This window comes from Notechis scutatus, chromosome 1, assembly GCF_049901735.1.
Source record: "Notechis scutatus isolate UNSWTSFEM ecotype Mainland chromosome 1, rNotScu1.2, whole genome shotgun sequence".
Taxonomy (NCBI): Eukaryota; Metazoa; Chordata; class Lepidosauria; order Squamata; family Elapidae; genus Notechis; species Notechis scutatus.
The window spans coordinates 269,163,115-269,186,838 of NC_142009.1; the positions used below are offsets into that span (position 1 = coordinate 269,163,115).

Genomic DNA, 23,724 nt, shown 5'->3' on the forward strand with positions numbered 1-23,724 from the left:
ATATCTTCTCGACAATTAACATCAATTCCTAATGGAAAGCCAACTGGTCGCAGAACGCCCAGACATAAATGACCCCACAAAAAAGCTGCCAGGCTTTGAACTACCACATCAGCACTGGACAATCCTGAATAGGATTCACACCTCACGTGGCATCTGCCAGGACTTTCTGTACACATGGGGCATAGCATCTTTCCCTTAGTGCAGAGGTCTCCAAACTTGGCAACTTTAAGACTTGTGGACTTCAACTCCCAGAATTCTCCAGCCAGCATAGGAGTTGAAGTCCACAAGTCTTAAAGTTGCCAAGTTTGGGGACCCCTGCCTTAGTGTGACTACAGGGTCCCATGTCAAAATGTAGATCACATTGTGACTGGCTGTAAGCCAAGGGCACATACCAGTCCAGTATCTGACTTATTTTTAATATAAACAATGTTGCACTTCAATAGTTAGATGGCCTAGACACTGATATTTGAACATATATCTTTTTGATCTTTATATTTTATTGGGTTCTACTAATCTAGTTGAAATGTTAATTTATATTGCTAGTCCGTGTATGATGTCATATGCTAAATAAATCCTATTTTGAGCAAAATGTTATTTCCAACATAACTCTGTTTCTGCATGGTTTTGGATTGACATTATGAATGGAAGTTGCAATATAGTCAATTTGCTTTCCAGGCCCTATTTAAGACATTCATTATCACATGTAAAATCTTATGTGTTTTACACCCAAGTTACCTGCAGGGCTATCATTTGAAACCTAGGTTCTTTTATCTTTTCTCCTAGGATATTCCATCCCAACTGAGGGAGGATGTTTACCAAATTAGACCCCCCCCCTCCAATTTAAAATGTGAATGGGCAAATTGGAGCAAACAACAAGCAAACTAGCAACAGAAAAATAATGGAAGCATTTAAAAAAAAACAATTTAAAGGAAAAAATATGAATAATAAAATTATGGATCCAATGAAGCAACTACTTAAACCCATAATAAGCATTACATAAAAAAATAAAAATAATCCATGGTTTTAATGAATATTGGCACGAATCAGGAAAATATATATTAAAAAAATTCCAATCCCTGCTAACTCATCTTCCAATGTAAGCACACTTTAGCAATCCAAATATTAAAGCACAAAGGTCTCAAGCCATGTTGAGATTCAAATAAAAAATACCAAAATGTTCACTTCCAAAAGTTAGAAAAGTTCAGATCTAAAGAGGATTGTCCCCGCCCCCCTCCCATCATCTCTAAGCAACATCAGAATAGAACAGCCTGTTTTGCCATCCTGGGAAGGGGGCTACAAAGTTAGAGTTAGAAGGAATTCAGGAACTGTCCCTAATCATCCAAGAAGAATGTTGCCTTTCATCTGTATCCCGACTTTCCTTCAGTCTTTTATCACATAGCGACAAAGGCATGCCACCTCATGATCTGATAAGTTACTGTGCACCTGTTCGCCTCCCCCCTATTGGTTGTTCATTACATCCTAAGGCCCACCAATTAAAAGTGACACCGTACTGATGGATTGTTAGGTCAAAACATTGCAAACTTCTTTCCTCCCTTGCCTTCTTGATTAGTTTTCACACATCTGGACTCTCCTATCAGTAACAAAGTTATAAAATCCCCCCAACTCCTCATTTTATGTTTTTCAATCCCACTCCATTCCTCCACTTACTCAATAATTATACACGTAATTAAGCTGTAATTCTCACCTTAATTATCAAAAGTCTTATGTATGACTTTTAACTATTCATTTAGTGAACATTCAACGTTAGGAGGGGGGGGACTGAAAAAAGTGATTTACATTTGGTCCTATGACCCGTTGCTGCATTCCCATGGTCACATGACAAAAAATTGGGCACTTGGCAACCTGCATGTATTTAAGACCATTGCAGTGTCCTGCAGTCACATGGCCCCCATTTGTACCTTCCCAAATGGCTTCCAACAAGCAAAGCCAGTGGGAGAAAATGGATTCACTTAATGACCATACAATTCACCTAATAACTACAGCAAAAAAGGTTGTAAAATCTGGCACGACTCACTTAACAACTGCCTCACTTAGCGATGGGAGTTCCACTCCCAGTTGTGGCTGTAAGCCAAGGATTACCCATAGGCAAAATTTAGAAACAAAATTGTTTGCAATATATCAACAAAGCAAAGTTAAATACTGCATATCTCTCAGTTGATATATATATATTGATTCTCATTGTTACCCAGTAAAATAAACCAAAACATACTAAAGTTCAAAGTTACTGGAGTAGGATAAAAAAACAAAAAACCATTTGCTTACCATTTCAAAATGCTGCATCATAATCAAGTTTCATGAGAAAAGCATTGATTTTACAACAATTATATAACATTAAATGTATTTAAATAACCCTAATGCAAATTGGAGTACATGATATATAATTTTTTTAAATAAACAGGCAAGAAAAAGCACAATTGAAATTGAGTGCGGGTTTTTTTTTTAATGGAATTTAAAATTCTCGAACTTTTTGGTGGGGATTCTTCAGTGAAAAAATCTGGCATGGCTTTTTCCATTGATCAGAATCAATTTTAAAAAAGCATCACTGTGGGTGAAGATGTTATTCTTTTAAGACAGAAGTAAAAGAGCAGCATTAACAGCTGTAGTAACTGATACCCATGACCATTTCAAAGCTTAGAAGCAGATGCTTTTATCAAATGAAGGAAGGGTGATGTCATTTCAAGCAGCTCTTTTGATGGAAAAATGCCTGCAGAGATTTGCACTACGAGTTAATATATATTTTTAATCCTACACAGCAAAGCAAGGCTAAGGTGTTTACATCATGAAAAAAAAAACCTAGCACGTATTCCCAGAAGCAGAGGCTTAAATGCTAGAAGCGACAAGAAAGAGAGAGCACTTACGGCAGTTCTCTTCATCCGATCCATCCTTGCAGTCAGTATCACCATCACAGAACCAGTGCTCAGCTATGCAGCTGCCATCACTGCAGCGAAACTCTTTGTCTGAACACTTCCTCATATCTGCAGCAGAAAGAATAGCTTAGGGGAAAATAGCAATAGCCCTTAGACTTATATACCGCTTCATAGTGCTTTACAACCTTCTCTAAGTGGTTTACAGAGTCAGAGTCAGCATATTGCCCTCAACAACCAGACTGTCCTCATTTTACCAATCTCGGAAGGATGGAAGGCTGAGACAACCTTGAGCCAGTCAGGATCAAATTTCTAGCAGTGGGCAGAGTTAACCTGAAATACTGCATTCTAACCACTGTGCTGTCACTACGGCTCTTCATCTTCCCCTTCCCTTCCCTCACAGCTGCAAGTGAAAGTTTTTTAAAATCGATCACCTCCCCAAACCTTCCAATATCACAATTGCACAGAATAATGACTGCTTAGTGTAGATTTTTACAGAGATAAACTGAAGTTGTACTACAATACAGTTTGATGTGACATGGAAGGGACACAGCACAACCCCCAAACTCCTCAATTTCCCAGCCCCGCAAGCAAACTATCTTAATTTTTTCCATGGAGCCTGAAGCCTAGATCTATCCTAATCCATTTTTTAAAATTCCACAGTCCTCAAAGCCCCAGAAACTGTAATGCCAAAATGAGTTGCAAATGATCAAGAACTGGGGAAAGGAATGGGCTTTCTTTAGGCATATTAGAACAAATTTTCCTCCCTCCCCGCCTAAATCTTGGTTACCATCTTGTTGCTTCAGCTGCAAATTGGGTTTTCACTTGGTTTGGCAAATGGCCGTTTGTCTCTTGCACTGATAATTTCAGAGTCTTCATAAATAACAAAATAGATGATCTTCAGCCCACCATGTTAGGACTGAAACCTATGCAAAAACTCTGTTCCAATCATCTGTGCTACAATTATTATTTTTTTCTCATGTCATTTGGCACTCCAAAATGCTAGATTTTGGCCCTACCACAACCAGGTTACTAACCACACTGCTCGTCACTGTTGTCTCCACAGTCATTGTCACCATCGCAGTGCCATAGGCTGCGTATGCAATATCCATTCTGACATGAGAACTCATCTTCTTCACATTCTCTGGGAGCTGCAGGAACACAACCCACAAAAAGACACATCAAACACAGCATTGTGGTTTTCTCACACAACAGAATCCTACATATACACTTGGACACTTTAGAATACATATGAATGCAATCCTTTATTATATATTTATTCGGTTCATTTAATTTCTCTGAACGTATTATAAGACTATTTTAAAAGAAAATGAAACACGGAAATACAAGAATAGCCCAGTTGGCCCATGTCATTGAGAATACAACTGTCGGCAAGCATACTAAATACATAGCCCAGGAACTATGTAATATTTATAAAAGCTTGATCTCAGTGTAATGCAAATTTCAAAACATAATTTGATAAGTGATACATGTCTCTGGTTGGAATTCACCAACTAGGATTAAGGTAGCACAAGAAGACAACTTTCAAATGTTTGCACAAATGTGTCCACCTGCCAAAAGTCAAGTTTTGTAGTATTATCAAAGAACACCACAAACCTAAATTACTGAGGTTAGAGCAAACCCACATAACTGGGGTATTATTTTTTTTAAGCATACACCGTCTACTCTAACAGCTACTCTACTGCTTAACCATCCCCAAAAGCCGACTGCAGCTCCAACAGTGACATTCTACTTGATCTCACAAAGGGATTGTGCGTTTAACGTACGGCAGTCCTGCTCATCAGAATCATCCTCACAATCATTGTCTCCATCACAGACCCATGATCGACGGATACATTTGCCATTGTCACAGTGAAAATCCAGGGATGAGCACGTAGGAAGCACTGAAATGTAAGAAGGAGAAAAAGAAACAACTAAGAACATTCAATTCAGTTGTACTACATTTACTTCTTAAATCATACACACGTGCCAAGGACATAACAGTAGTACAGTAGTAATACTACTACTACTAGTACTAATTATATTTAGTAATAATTAAAATATAAAGTGTTCTAATAATTAGGGATAGGGTTAGGCTAGAAACCAGGAGACCTTGAGTTCTATTCCTGTCTTAGGTACAAAGCCAGCTGACCAGTCATTTTCTCTTAGCCAGAGGTCCCCAAACTTGGCAACTTTAAGACTTGTGGACTTCAACTACCAGAATTCTGAGAGTTGAAGTCCACAAGTCTTAAAGTTGCCAAGTTTGGAGACCTCTGTCTTAGCCCTACAAAGGAGGCACTGGCAAACCATTTCCAAAAATGTTGCCAAGAAAACTGCAGGGACTTGTCCAGGCAGCGTCTGAGAATTGGACAGAACTGAATGGAAGAAAATAAATATAATATATAATTTCATAAGAATTCTAATTTGTACAGTAGTATTATTAATAAAAAGTAGGAAGGGATGGGAAATAGTGCCATATTAATAACTTCTCAAACTTAATGTGCAGTTTTCATTCTTCTTAAGATCAGCTTGTACTCTGAATAACAAGTAACAACTTGGTGATATCACTAAAAGTGAGCTAAAATTGTGCTAAAAGAACAGCCAAGTTCCCTTTTCTGTGCCAGAGAATACTGTTGCAGAGGTTACTGAAAGTTATGCCAACTTTCAGCTGTACTGTAGTCAGATCAATTTTAGCCTTTAGGGGAAAAAACAGTCAGTGTTCTCAACAATATGGTACTTATTTGAAATTGTGGTGAATTAAAAGAGACATGGATTTTCAAAGTAGGAACATAAGCCCTGGCCAACACGTTACACTTACATTTTATTTCAAACACTCATCCAGAAACACAAAAGAACAATTTCTCTGTATCTGTTAATTATTTCAGTCCTGAAAAACCGGCCCCTCTCTCATTCTGCCTTGAACGCTAGTCCACTTCTTCCCAAAAAATTAAAAATACATTCATTTCTCCCTATCATGTTAGATTAAAACAACTTCACTGCCCGCCAAACAGCACAAAGCAGAATTGTCAGATTTTCCATTGCACGCTTCCAAACAATAGTACCGGCAGAATATTTGGGAACAGATAAATCCAGTTTCCAGTGATCTGCGCTCCAACACACAGAATGAGAAAGGCCTTATATCTGAGTTCTTAGAGTCTCCCCCCACTCAAAGAGGATGAAAAATCTCTGCATCAAAATGCTTCCCACTCCCATGATGACTTCCTCCATCCGTTAATACAGGTAGTCCTTGACTTAACAACAGTTCATTTAGTGACCCTTTAAAGTTACAATGGCACAGAAAAAAATGACTTATGAACGTTTTTCACAGTTACAACTTTTCCAGCGTCCCCAGGATCATGTGATCAAAATTCAGATGCTTGCCAACTGGTTCATATTTATGACCATTGCTGTGTCCCGGGGTCATGTGATCCCCTTTTGCGACCTTCTGACAAGAAGACCTTCTTTATACCTGGTAGCTGTGTTTTCCAAAGGAACAGGGTTTCCTTCAATTAAACAAGCAAGCAACAGAAACCCTTTCATCTATGCCCAGTCTGCTGATGTTATCTTACAGCTGTCATCATCTGCAGCAGTAGCCCAATAAACAAAGAAGAAAGGTGGTTTCTCTGCAAATAAATGGCCATTTGGATAGTTAGTGTTTCCAGTTTTCCACTGTCCTTACCCTGAAATTGCAGCCAGGAACTATCTTTGCAAATCTACTTTGGGGCTTGCTTTAATTATGAAAAGCAGGTTTTACTGCAGCTCTTCAACTGAATATATGAAACAGGAAAGATACCAAATGAGTCAACCTTTGTGACAATCCCCAAAAAAATAAATGCAAAGAAGTGTACCGAATACAAAACAATAAGCTTAATGAGTCATGCCCTGAAAATATTCCTGAGAATAATTCACACAACAATATACATCAAAATTGAGGAGCGTCTAAGTAACACACAATTTGGTTTCAGAAACAATCTTGGTACACGAGATGCCCTATTCAGCATTCAAGTTCTTATACAGCGTTGTAGAGATGCTAATCACAGTGTTTACATGTGCTTCATTGATTGTGAAAATGCATTTGATAAAATAAGACACAGCAAACTATTACAAATCTTGAAACAAGTGGGACTAGATGACAAAGACATACAAATCATAAAGAAACTATATTGGCATCAGGTAGCAAATGTGAGACCAGGCCAAAAATACTCAGAGGATGCAGAAACACGAAGAGGGGTCAGACAGGGCTGTATTCTGTCTTCGCTGTTGTTTAATTTCTACTCTGAGTCAATTTTCAATGAAGCACTGGAAAACATTGATGCTGGCCTCAAAGTAAACGGTGTTCGGATCAACCATTAAAGATATGCAGATGATACAGTTCTGCTTGCCAGTAAGCATGAAGACCTTCAGCTCCTCATCAACAGAATCATAGAAATAACTGAAAAATATAGCTTGAAGCTTAATACCTCAAAAACCAAGATCATGGTCATCAGCAAACAACCCATTAATTTATCACCAGTAACTTCGGAAGGAATACCACTAGAAAAAAATCGAAAGGATCATGTACCTTGGTTCTAATTTGCATGAAATGTGGGACATGACCACTGAAGTAAAGACAAGGATAGAGAAAGGTTGAACAGCATTCTTAAGATCTTCTGCAGTCACAACACAAGCCTAAAATTGAAAATCAAGCTTGTCAGATGTTACATCTTTTCTATCCTGCTCTACAGAGTAGAGGTATCTGACAGAAAGCCATTTGAAGAGACTAGAAGCATTTGAAATGTGGATGTACAGATGGCTGTTACTTATAAGCTGGGTTGACAAAATCAGAAATGAGGACGTGATAAGCTGCCTGGGAAAGCCAAGGGAAATCATCAAAGCCATAAAAAAGTGAAAGTTAGAATATTTTGGACATGTGATGTGACACTCAGAAAAATACAGCATACTTCACTTAATCCTCCAGGGAAAGATTGAAGGCAAACGAGGTCCAGTTAGAAGATCATCATGGCTTCAAAATCTAAGAGACTGGTTTGGACTTTTTCGTGCTGCTGTTGATAAAAATAGGATCACCAACACGATTGTAAATATCCGATGATGGATATGGCACAAGAAGAAGAAGAAGAAGGTTAAGTACTAATGAACCAAATGCTTAGCATTTGTGGCAACTTATCTAGGAACTGTCAGCAGCAGCTCTTCCCAGTGCAGTGCCATCCAGGCTTATCTACAGTCTCTACCATCGTCAGTCAACATGGCCAGTAGTGAGAATGGTTTAACCTACATTTAGCTATACAGATGCTCTCTTTTCCTTAAATTTTTAGATTAGAATGTGTGAGACATCACAATTGGCCTTGACAGTGATCACAGATCTCCAGATACTTAATCCTTAATTCACCCTTTGGCTAAACTTGGCAGAAGACTCTCAGTTTGGCTAAAGACAACAGATGATTTCACACTGCAGAGTAAAGAATTCAAGAGTGTATACCCATATAACTATTGAATTAGATTACCCTCCCTCTCTCTGCCCCTCCCTCCTTCCCTATTTCAGAGTTTAAAATCTTGGCTTCTTCCTCCCGCCTTTCTAAATGAACAGATATTTGGTGATTCCCTTAGTGGCCTTGGATGGTTTATTATATAACAGCCTTCTCTAGTCCGAGAACTACTCATTCTTACCTCACTATCATCAGTCCTCAAAGGAAGGGGGGGAAACATACCTCCCTGTACCCAGTTGAATGGAATATAACGCAGTGTGGTTCTCAACTTCAAAAGATTCCAAAGGAATTAAACAGAACCAAGAAGAGTAAGACATGCAAAGGATAAACCAGAGGTCTCCAAACTTGGCAACTATAGAATTCTGCGAGTTGAAGTCCACAAGTCTTAAAGTTGCCAAGTTTGGGGACCCGTGGGATAAACTCAGAAATACAACCAGAACAACAGAAACAGCAGAGAAGCAGCAATTTCCCTTAATTATATATAGGTTGCAGATTTCCAACAAGACTAGGTTGTTTACTCTGAAAATCAGGTCAGCGGACAACAGAGGCTGTTTATCCAATCCAGCAAGGCTCTTCTTAGGACTCAGAATTAACAACAGCAACAAAATCCATCTTGTTCCATATGTTCCAAAGAGACTTACACATAAATATGTATTTTTTTTGCACATAAATATGGAATAAAATATTATTTTAAAATAAGGACTGCCAATTATTCCCATCTTTTTATATAGGATCTGGATATTTAACACCAATGAGCCTTAGAGGAAGAAGGCAATTTTTTTTAGAACTCAATTTCAGTTATTGGAATTTTGTTTAGCGCAAGGGCCACTAACCGGCTATAGAGTCCATATCGTCACTAACTTGTCAGTAGTGCATATCCTTGCCCACAAATCCTACAGTAAAACCAAGTAGTACCAATATCAACTATTCTTTTTTAAATAGATTGAAAAGGTAAGAAGAGAGATGGCATATATAAGTAATCACAAGTAAGCCCATTCTAGTTAAAATGATTTAAAAAAATTAAATACATTAAACCTTATTTCCAGAATGCATTTTTATTTTGAGAGCCTTCTTCGTTTTGTCTTCTATTATAGAGCCTTCCTTTTATCTGAATTGTTACCATTTCAATATATTTATATGCTCCCTTTCCACTTGGAGTTTTATGAGATATAATTCCCCCACACACACAAATCTGTGGGTGGGATGAGTAAATTTTTTTAAAAAGGCCCATTCCATGTCTTCAACTTTTGATACCAACATAGTCTGAAGTTGATGATTATTGCAAAGCGATCACCTTGTAACTTAGTCTTCCTCAATCAGGATTGGTAAGATATTTTCACCATAACTCCCATATTCCCTGATAGCTGACCATGCTGGTTTGAATTAATGGAAAATGTAGTTCAACGTTCCAAAGAGATCCTAGGTGTGGGAAGGTGGATGCAGTTCAAGAGCAACATTTGCCCAATTGGATAATTTTGATCACTAGTTTTTTGAATATTATGTTCCCCAGTAAGAAATCTTAAATGCTTTTATACTCTTTCCTTTTCTGTCCCTCCATAGAGAGAAATGAATGGTCAACCCTGGCATAATGTAATATTGAATACATGCCCCCTGCTGCTGCCAGAAATTAAATTTACATCTGCAGTTTAGGTAATCTAATTTTTATATGATGATGAAGATTCCACAGACCTACGACTGAGTTCCAAACTCTCACTGGAGAAGAAATTGCATTCATTCGTACCAGCCACCCTAACAACTTGAGCCCTGGAAAAAAGTGTAGATATAATTCATTTGTGTCTATATTTTTTCCCAGCTCTGGAGGCAGCCAGGCAACCAAATCTGAAGCATTTTAAAAAGCTCACATGCACATATTTCAACTGTTACTTTCCTGAGTCACAAAAAAGCCAAATTCAAGTTCAACCCATTTCTTCTTTGGAAATGAAGTACGCTAAGCTATTTTAGCAACCTAGCTAATATACATCAACTTTCATTATTAATCATGGAAAACAATGCCTTTAATTAGGGTACTAGTCCTTTAATTAAGAAAGTCTGAATAGATTAGTTTTTCCTTAATAATAATCTGTTATGATTGTTTAAAAAAAATGAAGAGAGGAAAATGTCAGAAAAAAAAATGACACACACAGAGGGGTCTAAGAAATAAAAACAAATTTCACACCAATTTCCTTCAGCCCTCTAGACTGTCATCAAAATCACACTTATCTTTTGCAAATACCTTAGACAAATAAATCTTGAAGCAATGATGATGGGTGTGAAAACATTGCTCTTCCTCCCCCACCTCTGTTGACAAGTACAAATGTGTTAGATTATATTTCCCATCATTCCCGGCCATTAACACATTTGGAAAGTGTATGGCAACAAGAGTCGCCTAAACAATAGGGAAGAACGTCCATATTTTATATCAAGATCCCCGTACAGAATTGTCTTCCTGATAAACAGAGTTTGAGAATACACACTTACTGGGAAGGACACAATTCAGTCAACAGACCAGTAAATATTTGTTTAATGTGTTTGCTGACCACACAGTGACCTTCCTATCTAATGAAGAACATGTCTCAACTCAGCTATGTACAGAAATTTTATCATAGCGCTAGGAAATTTGGCCATGTGCCTAAATAGCCATTATTCAGGGGGGGAAAGGGGCTTCCAAGGTTTCTTTACTAAAATCAAGTGTTTCTTTATAGTCTTTGCAAATGTTTGGAGCATCTGTCCTTCTTCTGATATTTCTGTTTCCTTAAGAAAGCTTCACCAAATTTATAAACCTGCTGACCAACACTGATTAAATTAAATACCACACACATGTACACAATATGCACATGATCCTGGGAAGATTCAGCTGTTATTTGGCCCCATATGATTCTACTCGATGAGAGTCTAAGAGCAAGCTTCTGTCCCATTAATTTTTTCTGCAGCACCTCTCTGCTGATGTGAAGGACTACATAAGGATCTCTCAATATGTAAAATATTTTCCAATCTTACATTCCTATTTTAATAGCAATAGCACTTAGACTTATATACCGCTTTACAGTGCTTTACAGCCCTCTCTAAGCTGTTTACAGAGTCAGCCTATTGGCCCCAACAATCTGGATTCTCATTTTACCGACCTCGGAAGGATGGAAGGCTGAGTCAACCTTGAGCGGTAAGAATTGAACTGCTGAACTGCAGGAAGGCAGCAGGCAGCAGAAGTAGCCTGCAGTACTGCATTCTAACCATTGCGCCACCCTGGCTCTGATTAAAGCTCTCATTTAATCAAAATTATCCGGGAGGGGGTTAGGGAGGAGATGAAATTGGCATAATTTACGTGGCTTGCGAGGAATTGGATGACCACTTGATAGGATCAAAAAAATCTAAGTTATCTCTGTTTCTGTGCAGTCATCTAGTGGTCATCCATATTTTAGCAGCCTTGATACGGCATCCCTAGATGAGACAAGGCTTTGACTAGGAATTCTAAAAAAGTCCTGTATACCATCAGGGATGGGATTCACCGGTTCGGTGATCGCGCGCTGCGCTTCGTGTGCATTCGTGCCAAATGCGTGCTCCGCGGACGCACTCCGCATTTTAAAAAAGCCCATACTTACCTTCAACAACAGCCTCTTTGACTCAAACAGCTGAGGAGCGGCAAACTGCTCTGCCGCGCGAAATCAGCTGCGCTCTAAACAAAGGAAATAAAACACAGGAAAGGGCAGGGGCGGGTGGACGGGCCTAAACCAGGGGAATCTCACCCTTGAGTAGCATCCTTCTCAGAATAGAAAATACAAATGAAATGCCAAAAATGTGCATATGAAGCCTAATACCGTATAAGTGGGACTTGTGTAGTGATTCTTTTTAAATAAACATACCATTTTTGGATTATTAATGATGACAAGAAGGGAGATTTGGGGAAATATGAAAAATAAGGAGACATATTTCTTGAAAGCAGAAGACAATTCAACGTTCTTCTGCTCTCAAAAGGTGAGAGACTTAAGAGACAGACAAGCAACCGAGGTGCAGACTGGTTCAGGTGTGAGATTGCCAAAAGCTACCTGCACTGATAGGTCTCAGAAAGACTGCTAGAAATGCAATAATTGTGTTTGTAAAGTAATCAAAGCAGTTCACGGGGAAGTCAAGCCCAGAGAGCAAAGGCTACACTGCCATCCACTGAAATATCCACCGCGAATAAATGAACCTGTATTTTCACTTCAGTGATAAGCATAACTCTCCTTCAATATTTGAGATGAAATCTAGGAAATCTGGTACTCTGAAGCAAAGAAGTTAAAGAAATGAGAACAAGACTTCAAGGAAGGAAGTCTGTCAGAGAAAGATGCCAGGAGAAAATAAATGCTAAATTCAAAGACAAAGAGTAAGGAAATCAGGGAACTGATCAGGACATTCAACAATCAAAAGCAATATCTAATAAATAAAAACCTTATATTTAAAATTCCTATTCAATGGGACTCGTTCTCAGATAATCTTTATACACTGTTGGTTGTTCATTCCAACGTTTTTACTCTCTAACTTTGAAAGTGTTACCAAATACTATCCTGGACACTGAATTTCCATTTATATTGGGGCATGTACAGTATATAACGAATGCCTTCAATCAGTGAGAATCTGCTTTAAATAAACTATCTAGTGCTAATTCCAGTTTCTGGAAGGTCTTGTCTGTCTAGTAGGCAAGGTTTCCATAATTTAGGCAAACACTGATGCTCGAAATTCCATCAAAGAATAAGTTGCAACACCCATCAGGCAAGACTGAGCTTGTTACATGTTTACTATGGTTCTTGTCTTTTTCTGTTCAGGAAACCCCAAAATCTCCACTTACTGAAGGGGGTTTGAAGCTAGTTCATTGACACTCCAGATATTTTGAGGACTGGTTGCTGAAAAAGTCCTCACATATACAGGCTGCCAAGCATACCAATATTCCGACCTCCTACTTTTATATACATACCTCATTTCCTGGTTCACCTATGAATGCATCTAATTAATTCTTCTTTGTCATGCTATCATTTCCACCTTTGAAGAAGTTATGCAAGGAGCTGTCACTATCATTAACCTATTGTGTAGCAGTGATGAATCTTAATTTCTAAATCAAGGGTGGATGCCACTTCAGTCAAGGAATCTACCTCCCACCAGCTGCAGAAAAGCTGACAGACCAATACAGAGAAGTTTCCCTCTAGTAGGAAGTGGCATTTCTTAAGGAGACTGGCAAGAGGATCTAGCCCAGGGGTGTCAAACTCACGTTGTCACGACAGCATCATATTACCTATTGGAACTTTCCCCCCCACTAAACCGGATGTGGGTGTGGCCAGTGCAGGACCCATCTGGCCTGCAGGCTGGGAGTTTGAAAGCCATGATCTAATCATAATCAAGCACAAATGAGATGCTTGATTGTGGCTGAGATCGGTAAAGAGAGACATGGGTTTTAAAAAAAAATCACCAAAAAGAAACAGAATGCAAGTTCACTAAAGAAAGCACAGCTAGGTGGATCTTATATATAGCAACACTTAAAGAGACTCGACTAAAACCACAGCAGGCAACTGGCTGGGAACTGCCAAAGACAAAAGTTAAGAGGTCCCATCAAATCTATAACTCCATATCCAGCAACATACTCCCTTTCTTCATATCTGAGAATCTCCTCGCTCACTTACTCCTACATGGTCCTTCCATCAAGCTAACTGTTGGAATACATAATCACATATATTCTTTCCAATGTAATTCTTTACCCTCTTTTTGCTTCTCTAAGTTCAAAGTGCTGTTTTCGCCTAACACCTTTAACATAGAAGAGCGGGCTTGTTTCATTACTGACCCTCACCCACCCATCCTCGGTCTTAAAAAGCAGTCAGTAACTTGATCTATAATTTGAACCAGAGTGGCAGAAAAAAACATCTCAAGAGAAAATTAAGCTGATCCAGGAGTGGGAAGTGTCAGTAAAGCACAGAGGTATGTTGTGAAGAAGATACAAGGAACCTGCTTGACTTTAATTTCTTCTTTCAGTTTCTTTTTTCTTTGTATTCCTTCTGAGAAAGAGAATTCTGTTTTGTCCATGTAATCTGATCTGAGTGTGAGATTTCCCCTCAAGCTGTTCTGTATCCTTTTCTATTTCAAGCGTTGTCTGCTCTGCAAAGCTTGCTTGCCTGCTTGTCTCCTCCATTTGCATGGAGCTTCGCTGTAGCTCTGAAAACTGCCAGTCTAAATTTCCCAATTTTAAGCAAGTGGTGCTTACGGAAGGGCATCCCAAGGGGACGATGAAGGCATGGTGCTTTTGTTTTATTGTTTTCACTGTTTATTGTTTTATTGTTTTCATTGTTTTTACGACTGTCTTATAGTTATTAGTTTTTATTGTCTTTGTGAGCCACCCAGAGTTGTATAAGATGGGCAACTATATAAATCTTTAAAATAAAGAAATATATGAGCATAGATTTGTTTGGAGGGGTCTATTCAGGGCTTTAAAGGAACCAAAGAGAAACCCTTTTCAGTAGCTAAACCCATTTTTCCCCCCGTAACGCCCGCACCCCACCAAAAAAATCAGCTTAAATATGTTTGTGTCTATGTACAGGAGTGAAATAAATATCCCAAATGAAAGTACTGCCAGCGACTATAATTTTGCTCCTTAAATTCCAACAAATCCCTCCTCCAACATACTTTTAAAAAACTAAAATATTCAGCTAAGCTCATTTAGTATAGCTTTGGGAGGCTGGAGAGCATGTAGAATTCACAACCTACCAATTTCTAGCTTGTATGAACCTAGCCAATTGTGTCTAGTAAACAAAAGAGAAGAAAACAAGTCATAGCCTAAAGCAATACAGATGAATAAAATCACCAAAACAGGTGGCGTTACAGCCCTACTGCTTCAGCTGTCCTTATTTCTTATCTAAGACCAAGAGAGGTTCAATTCTCCCAAACATTATATACAACAATTTCAATTTTTTTAAAAAAAGGATCACAAAAACTGTCTATGGAGATTCTCAGTCATCCAGGTCATGCTGGTCCCAAAGGTGCTTTTTCGAGAGGTGCTTTTTCCTGGTTTTTCTTGGAAGACGTTTCGCTTCCCATCTAAGAAGTGAAATGTCTTCCAAGAAAAACCAGAAAGTCCAGTTGCCTCTTGAAAAAAAAAAAAAGCCCCTTTGGGAAAACCACAAAAAATGTTTCAAAATGTACAATACTTCTTTTAGTTATCGGGGCTCTGGGATGGTTCGTATTTGATTCCAGTACGGAGCTTCAGAAAACATATGGGTACAAACACGGCATTATTCTTTTGTCTCCAACAACGGCCCTTGACATCCCTTTGAAATCAAATACGAAGCACTGCACGTGCAGTGACCCCTCTCAGTTATTAAAAATAATTAGGCCAAAGAAAGATCACTAAAAAAAAACCATGCAAAATTCCTGACGTTTACAACTCTCTTCATTTACATCAGGTTTACAAATGACTGATAAGGAAAGGGATGGGAAAAGAAGGATACTACTCAACAGCAGTGCAGTACAATAGTTCATTTAGTGACTGTTCAAAGGTACAATGGCCCTGAAAAAAGTGACTTATGACCATTTTTCATACTTAACAACCGTTGCACCATCCCCCATGGTCATGTGATTGAAATTCAGATGCTTGGCCACTAATTCATATTTGGCCACTGACTCATATTTATGATGGTTGCTGTGTCCTTTGATCCCCTTTTGCGACCTTCTTATAAACAAAGTCAATGGGGAAACCAGATTCATTTAACAACTCTGTTTCTAACTCAACAACTGCAGTGATTCACTTAACAACTATGGCAAGAAAGGTCGTAAAATGGGGCAAATTCACTTAACAAATATTTTGCTTAGCATCAGTAATGTTGGGCTCAATTATGATCATAAGTCAAGGACTATCTCTATTTCACAAAGGGATGTTGCATAATTAAGAGATGTAAAGAAACTGACACATAATGGTCCTGATATGATATTATAATAATAATAATAATAATAATAATAATAATAATAATAATAATAATAATAATAATAATAATAATAATAATAATGTTGTTTTGGAAATCAGATACTTCAGTGACATAAACTTGTGAGATCTACTTTCACCTTGGATTTCTATCCCTACAGTATATACTGCTATTGTACTAAAAAAAGGTATATGCAAACGGGATATCTCATTTTTCTCTGCATTCTTTGTAATGAAGATTCTTTGACAGGTAGATCATGTATTTGTAGATGTCAGATCCAGAAGCTCTAATTACTCCAAAAGAGACTTTCTAAGGGAAGGACTCATTTATATGCTTTCCTAAAATCCATTTAGAAATCTGGAAATCTCAAGGCTGTGATTTGGACTAAGGTGTTTTTTTTTAAATCCTAGCAAAGAGCAATAGCAAGTAATTTTTGCTCAGGTAGTTTCCTATCGGTAGGTAACTACCTAGGTAGTTATAGGAAACTGAGCCTAACCTGAGAAACTTTGACTGAAACTCAAACTTTATATCGTACAGCTAAGGATGTCATACATAATGCTCCTTCCCCCCCCCTCTACTTTTTAAAAGTTCTGCCTTTCAAGAACACTCATGCTTTTGCAACATCTATATAAAACAAAAGTGTATTTTTTATATTAGCCACCTTTATAAAACAACAGCTCTAATCTAACTCCCATTTCATCAATGTCACTTACTCAGTGCATATGGGGTCATTTTGTTTTACAAAATAAAAATACGTATTTGGAGAAAGCATGGAAAAGAGGATCTTCTTCAGTTTAATATGGTACAAGTTCTTCCATCACAGGTATGTATAGTAGTTGACTCCCATTTCAGTTTTTGGAGGAATTCAGTTCTCTCTCTCTCTCTGCCCCCCCCTCTCTCTGATAATCCTACGAAAACGACTGAAGTAACTGTATAAATGGCAAAGAAAATTAGCACCCAAGATCTGCCATCACTACTGTCTTCTTTCAGAAGGCATCATAGCAGCAGCAGAAGTGCTGAATATTATACCCTTCCTGACTCTCCTGTGGCCACGTTTCACTCTGTGTCCTTCCTTTATCTCCAGTCCACTTTCTCTCCCTTCTTAATACTCCTCATTCTCAACTAATGAGTATATTTTAAAATCTCCAAGATCTCTATTAGCTTATGCTTTCCTCTACCCTCAGCACCAGTTATAAACTTTGTCTGCAACTGCCAATCAACGAGTGGTGATCTCAAAATGTGTAACAGTTCACAGTTCAAATCAACACTTACACTTCTTTTATAATGATGTGATAGTGGAAGTTGAGTCCCTGTTAGGTCATAAAATAAACAGAAAATGCAAAACCCGATTTTGCTGTATCCGAGGATCACAAAAGATAATGTAACAAAACCCTGCCTCCACTAATTTCCAGAAGGTCAAAGACAGAGGTTGGAGAGTGATCAGGTTTCAGCATTTCATAATTTAGCAACATGCATTTGGTCTTCCGGACTCTAATAATAGAGTCTTAAAGTGACTCTTCAGTAAAAAAAAGAATAAGGCATGTGCCTTTTTAAAAGAACCAAATACAAAAGCATAAAGAAACGCATGGAAGTATTCTTCAGCGTCAATCCCTCCCTCCTAATTATGGATTATTTTCTTACTACAACCATCTTCATCACTATGGTCCCCACAGTCGTTGTCGCCATCACACTGCCACTGAGCAGGGATGCAAGTGCATTCGCCAAAAGCACTAACAGCACAGGTGAAATGGTTGCGGCCACAGGAACATTCGGAGCTGCTGCTAGCTGCACCTGTGGGAAAGAAATAATCAGCATTATGTTAGAGAGGAGTCTAGAAAGATAAGGAAACAGAAAAGCATTCATATAAGGTCAGCTTGGAAAGTATTTTCCAATTTATGTCATACATTATTCTACAGCTAACTGGATACAACTGCTAAATGCAACCAAACTGAGTCTATGTGAATACATATGATCAGGAAATGCATCCACTGTACTGAATAAATAGGTAGCATAATTAATTTTCTACTTTCAGATGGGAGAAAGAATTAAAAACTATATTTTAAAAACTATATTTTCTGACTATTTGTGGTGTTAATTCTCTGACAAAAATTACAAAGTGTGGAAAAATGTGTATATTCTTCAAGGTAAGCAAAAATGTATTTTTCAAGAAATACGTTGCAGAGATGTGAATAGTTGGCAAAGTTAAATGCATAGATAGACATGCATGTTAGAAAGAAATGTATGTGCACTGGTATTGCAAACCTTTCTTCCCAAACATTCTCAAAAGATGGAGACCAGGGACAAATTGTAGTGAAAAATGGACAAATGAGAAATATAGAAAAACTATAATAAATCCAAATGCTATTTTTAATTTATGAGGAATTTCAATGTAATACAATATATCATTTGGTTAACTTTACCCTGTCAATTATGGCCAAGAAAAAACTCCAACTTCAATTATGCTGTGTTGCATAGCAATGTATGCAATTTGTGGTAATAATATGTGTTCTAACAAGACATTTTAAAAAAAATGTTTTAGATTATCCTTACAGCTTTGGGGGAGAAACAAAAATGCCAATCAGATAGTTATTAATAACAATGGTTAAACAGAAAGATAACACAACTATCAGATGAAAACATCCTATTTTCAAATTCATTGTGGAATGTCACTTTATTTATATTTCATACACAAGTAATGCTCAGTGTGTGGCATTTCCTTACATTTCTGGGTTTTTTTTAATAATCTCAAAGTGTCTCACAAAAATATAACAATATTCTCTCTATAGTAGCAGACAGCATGAAATAGCATTTCATCATGAAGTTAGCCATATTATGGCAGAAAAACAGGGAGAAAGAAGATAGCAGATTTGAGGAAAGCCAAATTCCTTTCAAGTGAACCCTACCTCTAAAACCAGGACATGTGTTTTTGCACCTTTCAAAGGGTTTCAGAAATCCAGAAGAGGATTCAGGCCTATGACTATGACTCTGTCTCCACCTTGCATTCCAACCCATCAGCCGAGAGATCCGGAAATGCTTTGGAAGTCAGAGTACCTGACTCCTGGCAACCAAAGCAGTTATTTAGGGAATAAATATATATACTCTTCTCCTTGTTGTATCAGAACAGTCCTGGTGCTATTAATGACGCTTCATATTCTAAATCGGAAATAGCCGTGGGATCTCTTCTTTTGCTGAGAAACTTTCAAATTGGCAAAAGACAGGACAATAAGGAATGGTTGTGAATCATTTCCCTTTCTAAGAGTAGCGGCAGGCACAGAACCTCAGGCTTTCAAGATACACTTAGATGCCTTGCTAGCATGCACAAGAGAGAATGAGGGAATCCCAAATGCTTCCAATCCCTTAAAGGTAAAGGTTCCCCTCGCGCATACGTGCTGGTCGTTTCCGGCTCTAGGGGGTGGTGCTCATCTCCGTTACAAAGCCGAAGAGCCAGCACTGTCCAAAGACATCTCCGTGGTCATGTGGCTGGCATGACTAAACGCCAAAGGCACACGGAACACTGTTACCTTCCCACCAAAGTGGTCCCTATTTTTCTACTTGCATTTTTACATGCTTTTGAACTGCTAGGTTGGCAGAAGCTGGGACAAGTAACGGGAGCGCACTCCGTTACGCAGTTATGCTAGGGATTTGAACTGCCGACCTTTCTGATCAACAAGCTCAGCGTCTTGGCCACTGAGCCACCAACCCTACTTAGCAGGCTGTAAACCTAGGAGCTCAAATTGGCGGGACAAATGTTAAGCATGAAAAACAAGGCGCTGCAAAAACATATGCTCAGCCCAGAAATGTGTGATTTACCCCCAGAACCAATCTCACAAATCCTTTCACACACAAATACTGTATATTCTTGGTTTTTCCCACAAGTATTCTTTTTCAGCAAAGCTGCTGAGTTGGTTCTGCAATGAGATAATTAGGAGGCAGAAACACCTACCATATAATGCAAATACCCAGAAATCTGCTCTGACCGATTTTCTACCCACTCCTACTTTATTCCAAGCATTGTTTTATAGGGAGATCAGGTTTTTTTTTTTTAACTTTCTCCCTTCCCTTGCCAGAGTCTCCAATTGCATGATTAATCAATTGCCCCTACAGTGAAGAAACATTGATTATAAAAGCAGTGGGGTGGGGTGGGGGGGTGCTACTTGCTTTGGAAAACTGCCAAATAGCAACTATTTCTCCACTTCTCTCTTAAGAAACTGATTCGATCCTCAAGTGGCAATTCTTCACTGAAAGAAAGTACAGTTAATCCTGTTTTAATGGAGGGATTTGTTGACCGGTTGTTTAAATAGAGAATTCTTCAGACAGAAACTGAAAAAGTCACTTTGCATTCAATACATACTATTATGGAAGAAACAACACTCCCTTGCAGAGCCCATCGAGCAGAAGTGGCAGAATTCATTTCAGATTTCAGTCCTTTTGGCTGCAAGTAGAGTGAAAACTTTACAGAGCAGCACAACACACACCTGGAACACAACACCTACACTGTGTTCCATAATAGCTCTGGGAAATGGCCAGTGATTAAAATATGTATGGAGGAAGAGGAAAAAATGTTTTAACTCACACTTTCTGAGATATTCCATGACAAAAATGACTGTCAATCAATCAGAATAGAGCTGGAAGTCACCTTAAAGGAATTCTAGTCCAGCCCCATGCTCAAGCAAGAAACCCTATACCAGGGCTGTCAAAGTCCCAGCCTGCAGGCCGGATGCGACATGGGCTGGCCACGCCCATGCCCAGTTTAGCAAAGGAGGGAAAGTCCTGACAGGTCACATGACACTGCTGTGACAACATGAGTTTGACACCCATGTGCTATACCACTTCAGACAAGTGACTGTCCAGTCTCTTCTTAAAAACCTCTCGTGATGAAGTACCTACAACTTCTGATGGCAAGCTGGTTAATTGTCCTCACTGTTACGAAGTTTCTCCTTAATTCCAGGTTGCTTCTCTCCTTGATTAGTTTCCATCCATTTTTTTCCTGCCCTGCCCTCTGATGCTTTTGAGCCAAATGGTGTTGAATGTTCAGCTTCTTACAAATTTAGCTATTGGGTTATTCATAAAACCTTATACTGATATATTGATCACTTAACTGGCATGTGTGATTGTAAAAAAAAAAAAAAGACTGAGTTAATTCGGACTACAGATTAATTGCTTTTCTAATGCTTGCTAGAGCCTTCCACATGCTTTCGTTCATCTGAAAATATTGAGGCTTACACGGAAAATTTTGACATTGAAAAGACTCCTTTTCATTCTCAAGAAGTCATGAACAATGCAACAAATGCAGAAATGTGCCTTGAAAGCAAATATTGCAAATACTGAAATCACTATTTTTTCCCCCTGATTCCCCATTGAAATTTTTTGTAAGTTTTCAACAATGTGTCTTATTTGTTGTTATGTAGACAAGCAACAAAGAACCAAAAACCATGCTGGTTATACTTCAAATTTTCAGAAGTGCTCTATTTCCTGCCTACCTGTATTTTAGGAGCAAGATCTTGCCTTTGATGATCAATATCAATATCAAATTTATTTTGTTAAGGGAAACACTGTAGAGAATTTATACTGAAAATAATAGGTTTCATGCCTTATATGTAAATCAACAAAGGCCCATGAAACTGCAAAATAAGCAAAGGTAAAAGTTACAAGATTACTTCAAGAGAAGCTGAGCTGCAGGATCCTGCATTAACTGATTTGCAGACCCGTCTCCCAGGATAATTGCTAGTACCTCAAACTGACAACTGTTTGCTTATCTTCTCTGCCAGATAGCAGAAACTGATCTTATCTCCTGTCTTCCAGAAATCCTATTGTCAGTTCCTAGTTTTAATACTCAACCATCATTCTTTTCTATAAAGGTACAGGTACAGGTTTCCCCTATCCAGTCATGTCGAACATTTCTTGGCCAAGGAGCCAGCGTTGTCTGAAGGCATTTCTGTGGTCACATGGCTAGCATGACTATACACCAAAAGCGTGTGGAACGCTGTTACTTTCTCACCGAAGTGGTACCAATGTATCTATGCGCATTTGCATGCTTTTGAAACTTCTAGGAGGGTAGAAGCTGGGGTAAGTAGCGGGAGCTCACCCCGTTGTGTGGCACTGGGTCTCGAACCTTGGTTGTCAACTATCCAGCTGACAAGCACAGCATTTTTAACTGCTGAGCCATGGCACCTTCCTATTCTTTCCTATATTTATTGCTAGAGCACCTCTTGATATTCTACTCCCAATGTATTTAACCAACCCCATGTAGCATAATTGTATATATCATCTATAGATCAGGAGTCTCCAACCTTGGCAACTTTAAGACTTGTGGACTTCAGCTTTGCTGGCTGAGGAATTCTGGGAGTTGAAGTCCACAAATCTTAAAAATGCCAAGGTTGGAGACCCCTGATCTAGATCATGTTCCTGGATAAAAGGTTAATCTGTAATAGTGCCATGCTTTTAAACTATATTCACAATCAGGACCTCTAAAGATAATTTAGGGGGAAATCCTAGTTTTAAGACTTAAATTACACATAGCCAGCTGGTTTGTTGGACTATTCAGTTGATGAAAGTTGGACTTTTAAATTATTGGTGACTGGACAGGCAACACATTCATGTCAATTTCAATTAACAGCTACTGGGCATCCTGTGCATTCCAAAACAGTGGTTGATCATATTCAGTCTCCCCTTACTTGAAGCCACAACAATCTGCCAAAACTCTGATACTTAGATGCTTCCAAGGCATTAGCTGCAATCCATCCCCTTAATCTCATACAACAGAACTACTAAATATGTCCTAATTCAAGAAGTCAAATTCATCCTCACTGCTCAATTTACTATAGGCAGCATATAGAATTCCAGGTGGTAGAGATGCTATGCTTTCTGTTCTTGATAAAGCATTTCCTGATATTAGAAAAGTATATGGGTATGTTCTAAAATTTCATCTTAAATGTAGTCTTCACAATATCACATTGCAAGTTATCCGGTAACTCTCCAGTAGGAAAAAAAAGCCAATACATTTAATCTTGAGATAGTATTTTATGCTTCTCTTTTAGTTATGTATCAGAATTGTATTTTAAAATCAGTATTTCCCAAGGCAGAGACTCCCTAAGAAAATTTGGGGCTTTTTAGCTCATTCAAACAATGAATGACGAATGATGAAAAGGTACAAAATGATCAAGATATAGTAAAAGCATTTTAATAGTAATTGTATGAAAGATTATGATTACAACAATAAAAAGTAATATATAAACAATTTTAGTAACTTGATCTCTTAAAATACAACAAATGATCTCTTCTTCCCATATCTTATCCCTTATCTATAAATTATTCTTAAAGCATTGTCATTTCAGTCCTGGTGTCAGCCAAAGTCCATTAAGTGTTACCAGAAATAATAATATATTTTAGCCATAGTCAAATAAACCAACTTTATGTTCTTTCCTT

The 23,724-nt window shown here is 38.2% G+C and overlaps 1 protein-coding gene across 1 annotated transcript in view; it reads right to left on the reverse strand.

Annotated features, from left to right (window-relative positions):
• LRP4 (LDL receptor related protein 4) overlaps nt 1-23,724 on the reverse strand; it is a 109,141-nt gene that overhangs the window by 39,170 nt on the left and 46,247 nt on the right. The window contains exons 2-5 of the mRNA XM_087951331.1: nt 17,941-18,090; nt 4,673-4,789; nt 3,923-4,036; nt 2,880-2,996 (exon numbers count right to left, since the gene is read on the reverse strand). Of these exons, the coding sequence (XP_087807457.1) occupies nt 2,880-2,996; nt 3,923-4,036; nt 4,673-4,789; nt 17,941-18,090 (498 nt within the window). The remainder of the gene's footprint in view (nt 1-2,879; nt 2,997-3,922; nt 4,037-4,672; nt 4,790-17,940; nt 18,091-23,724) is intronic.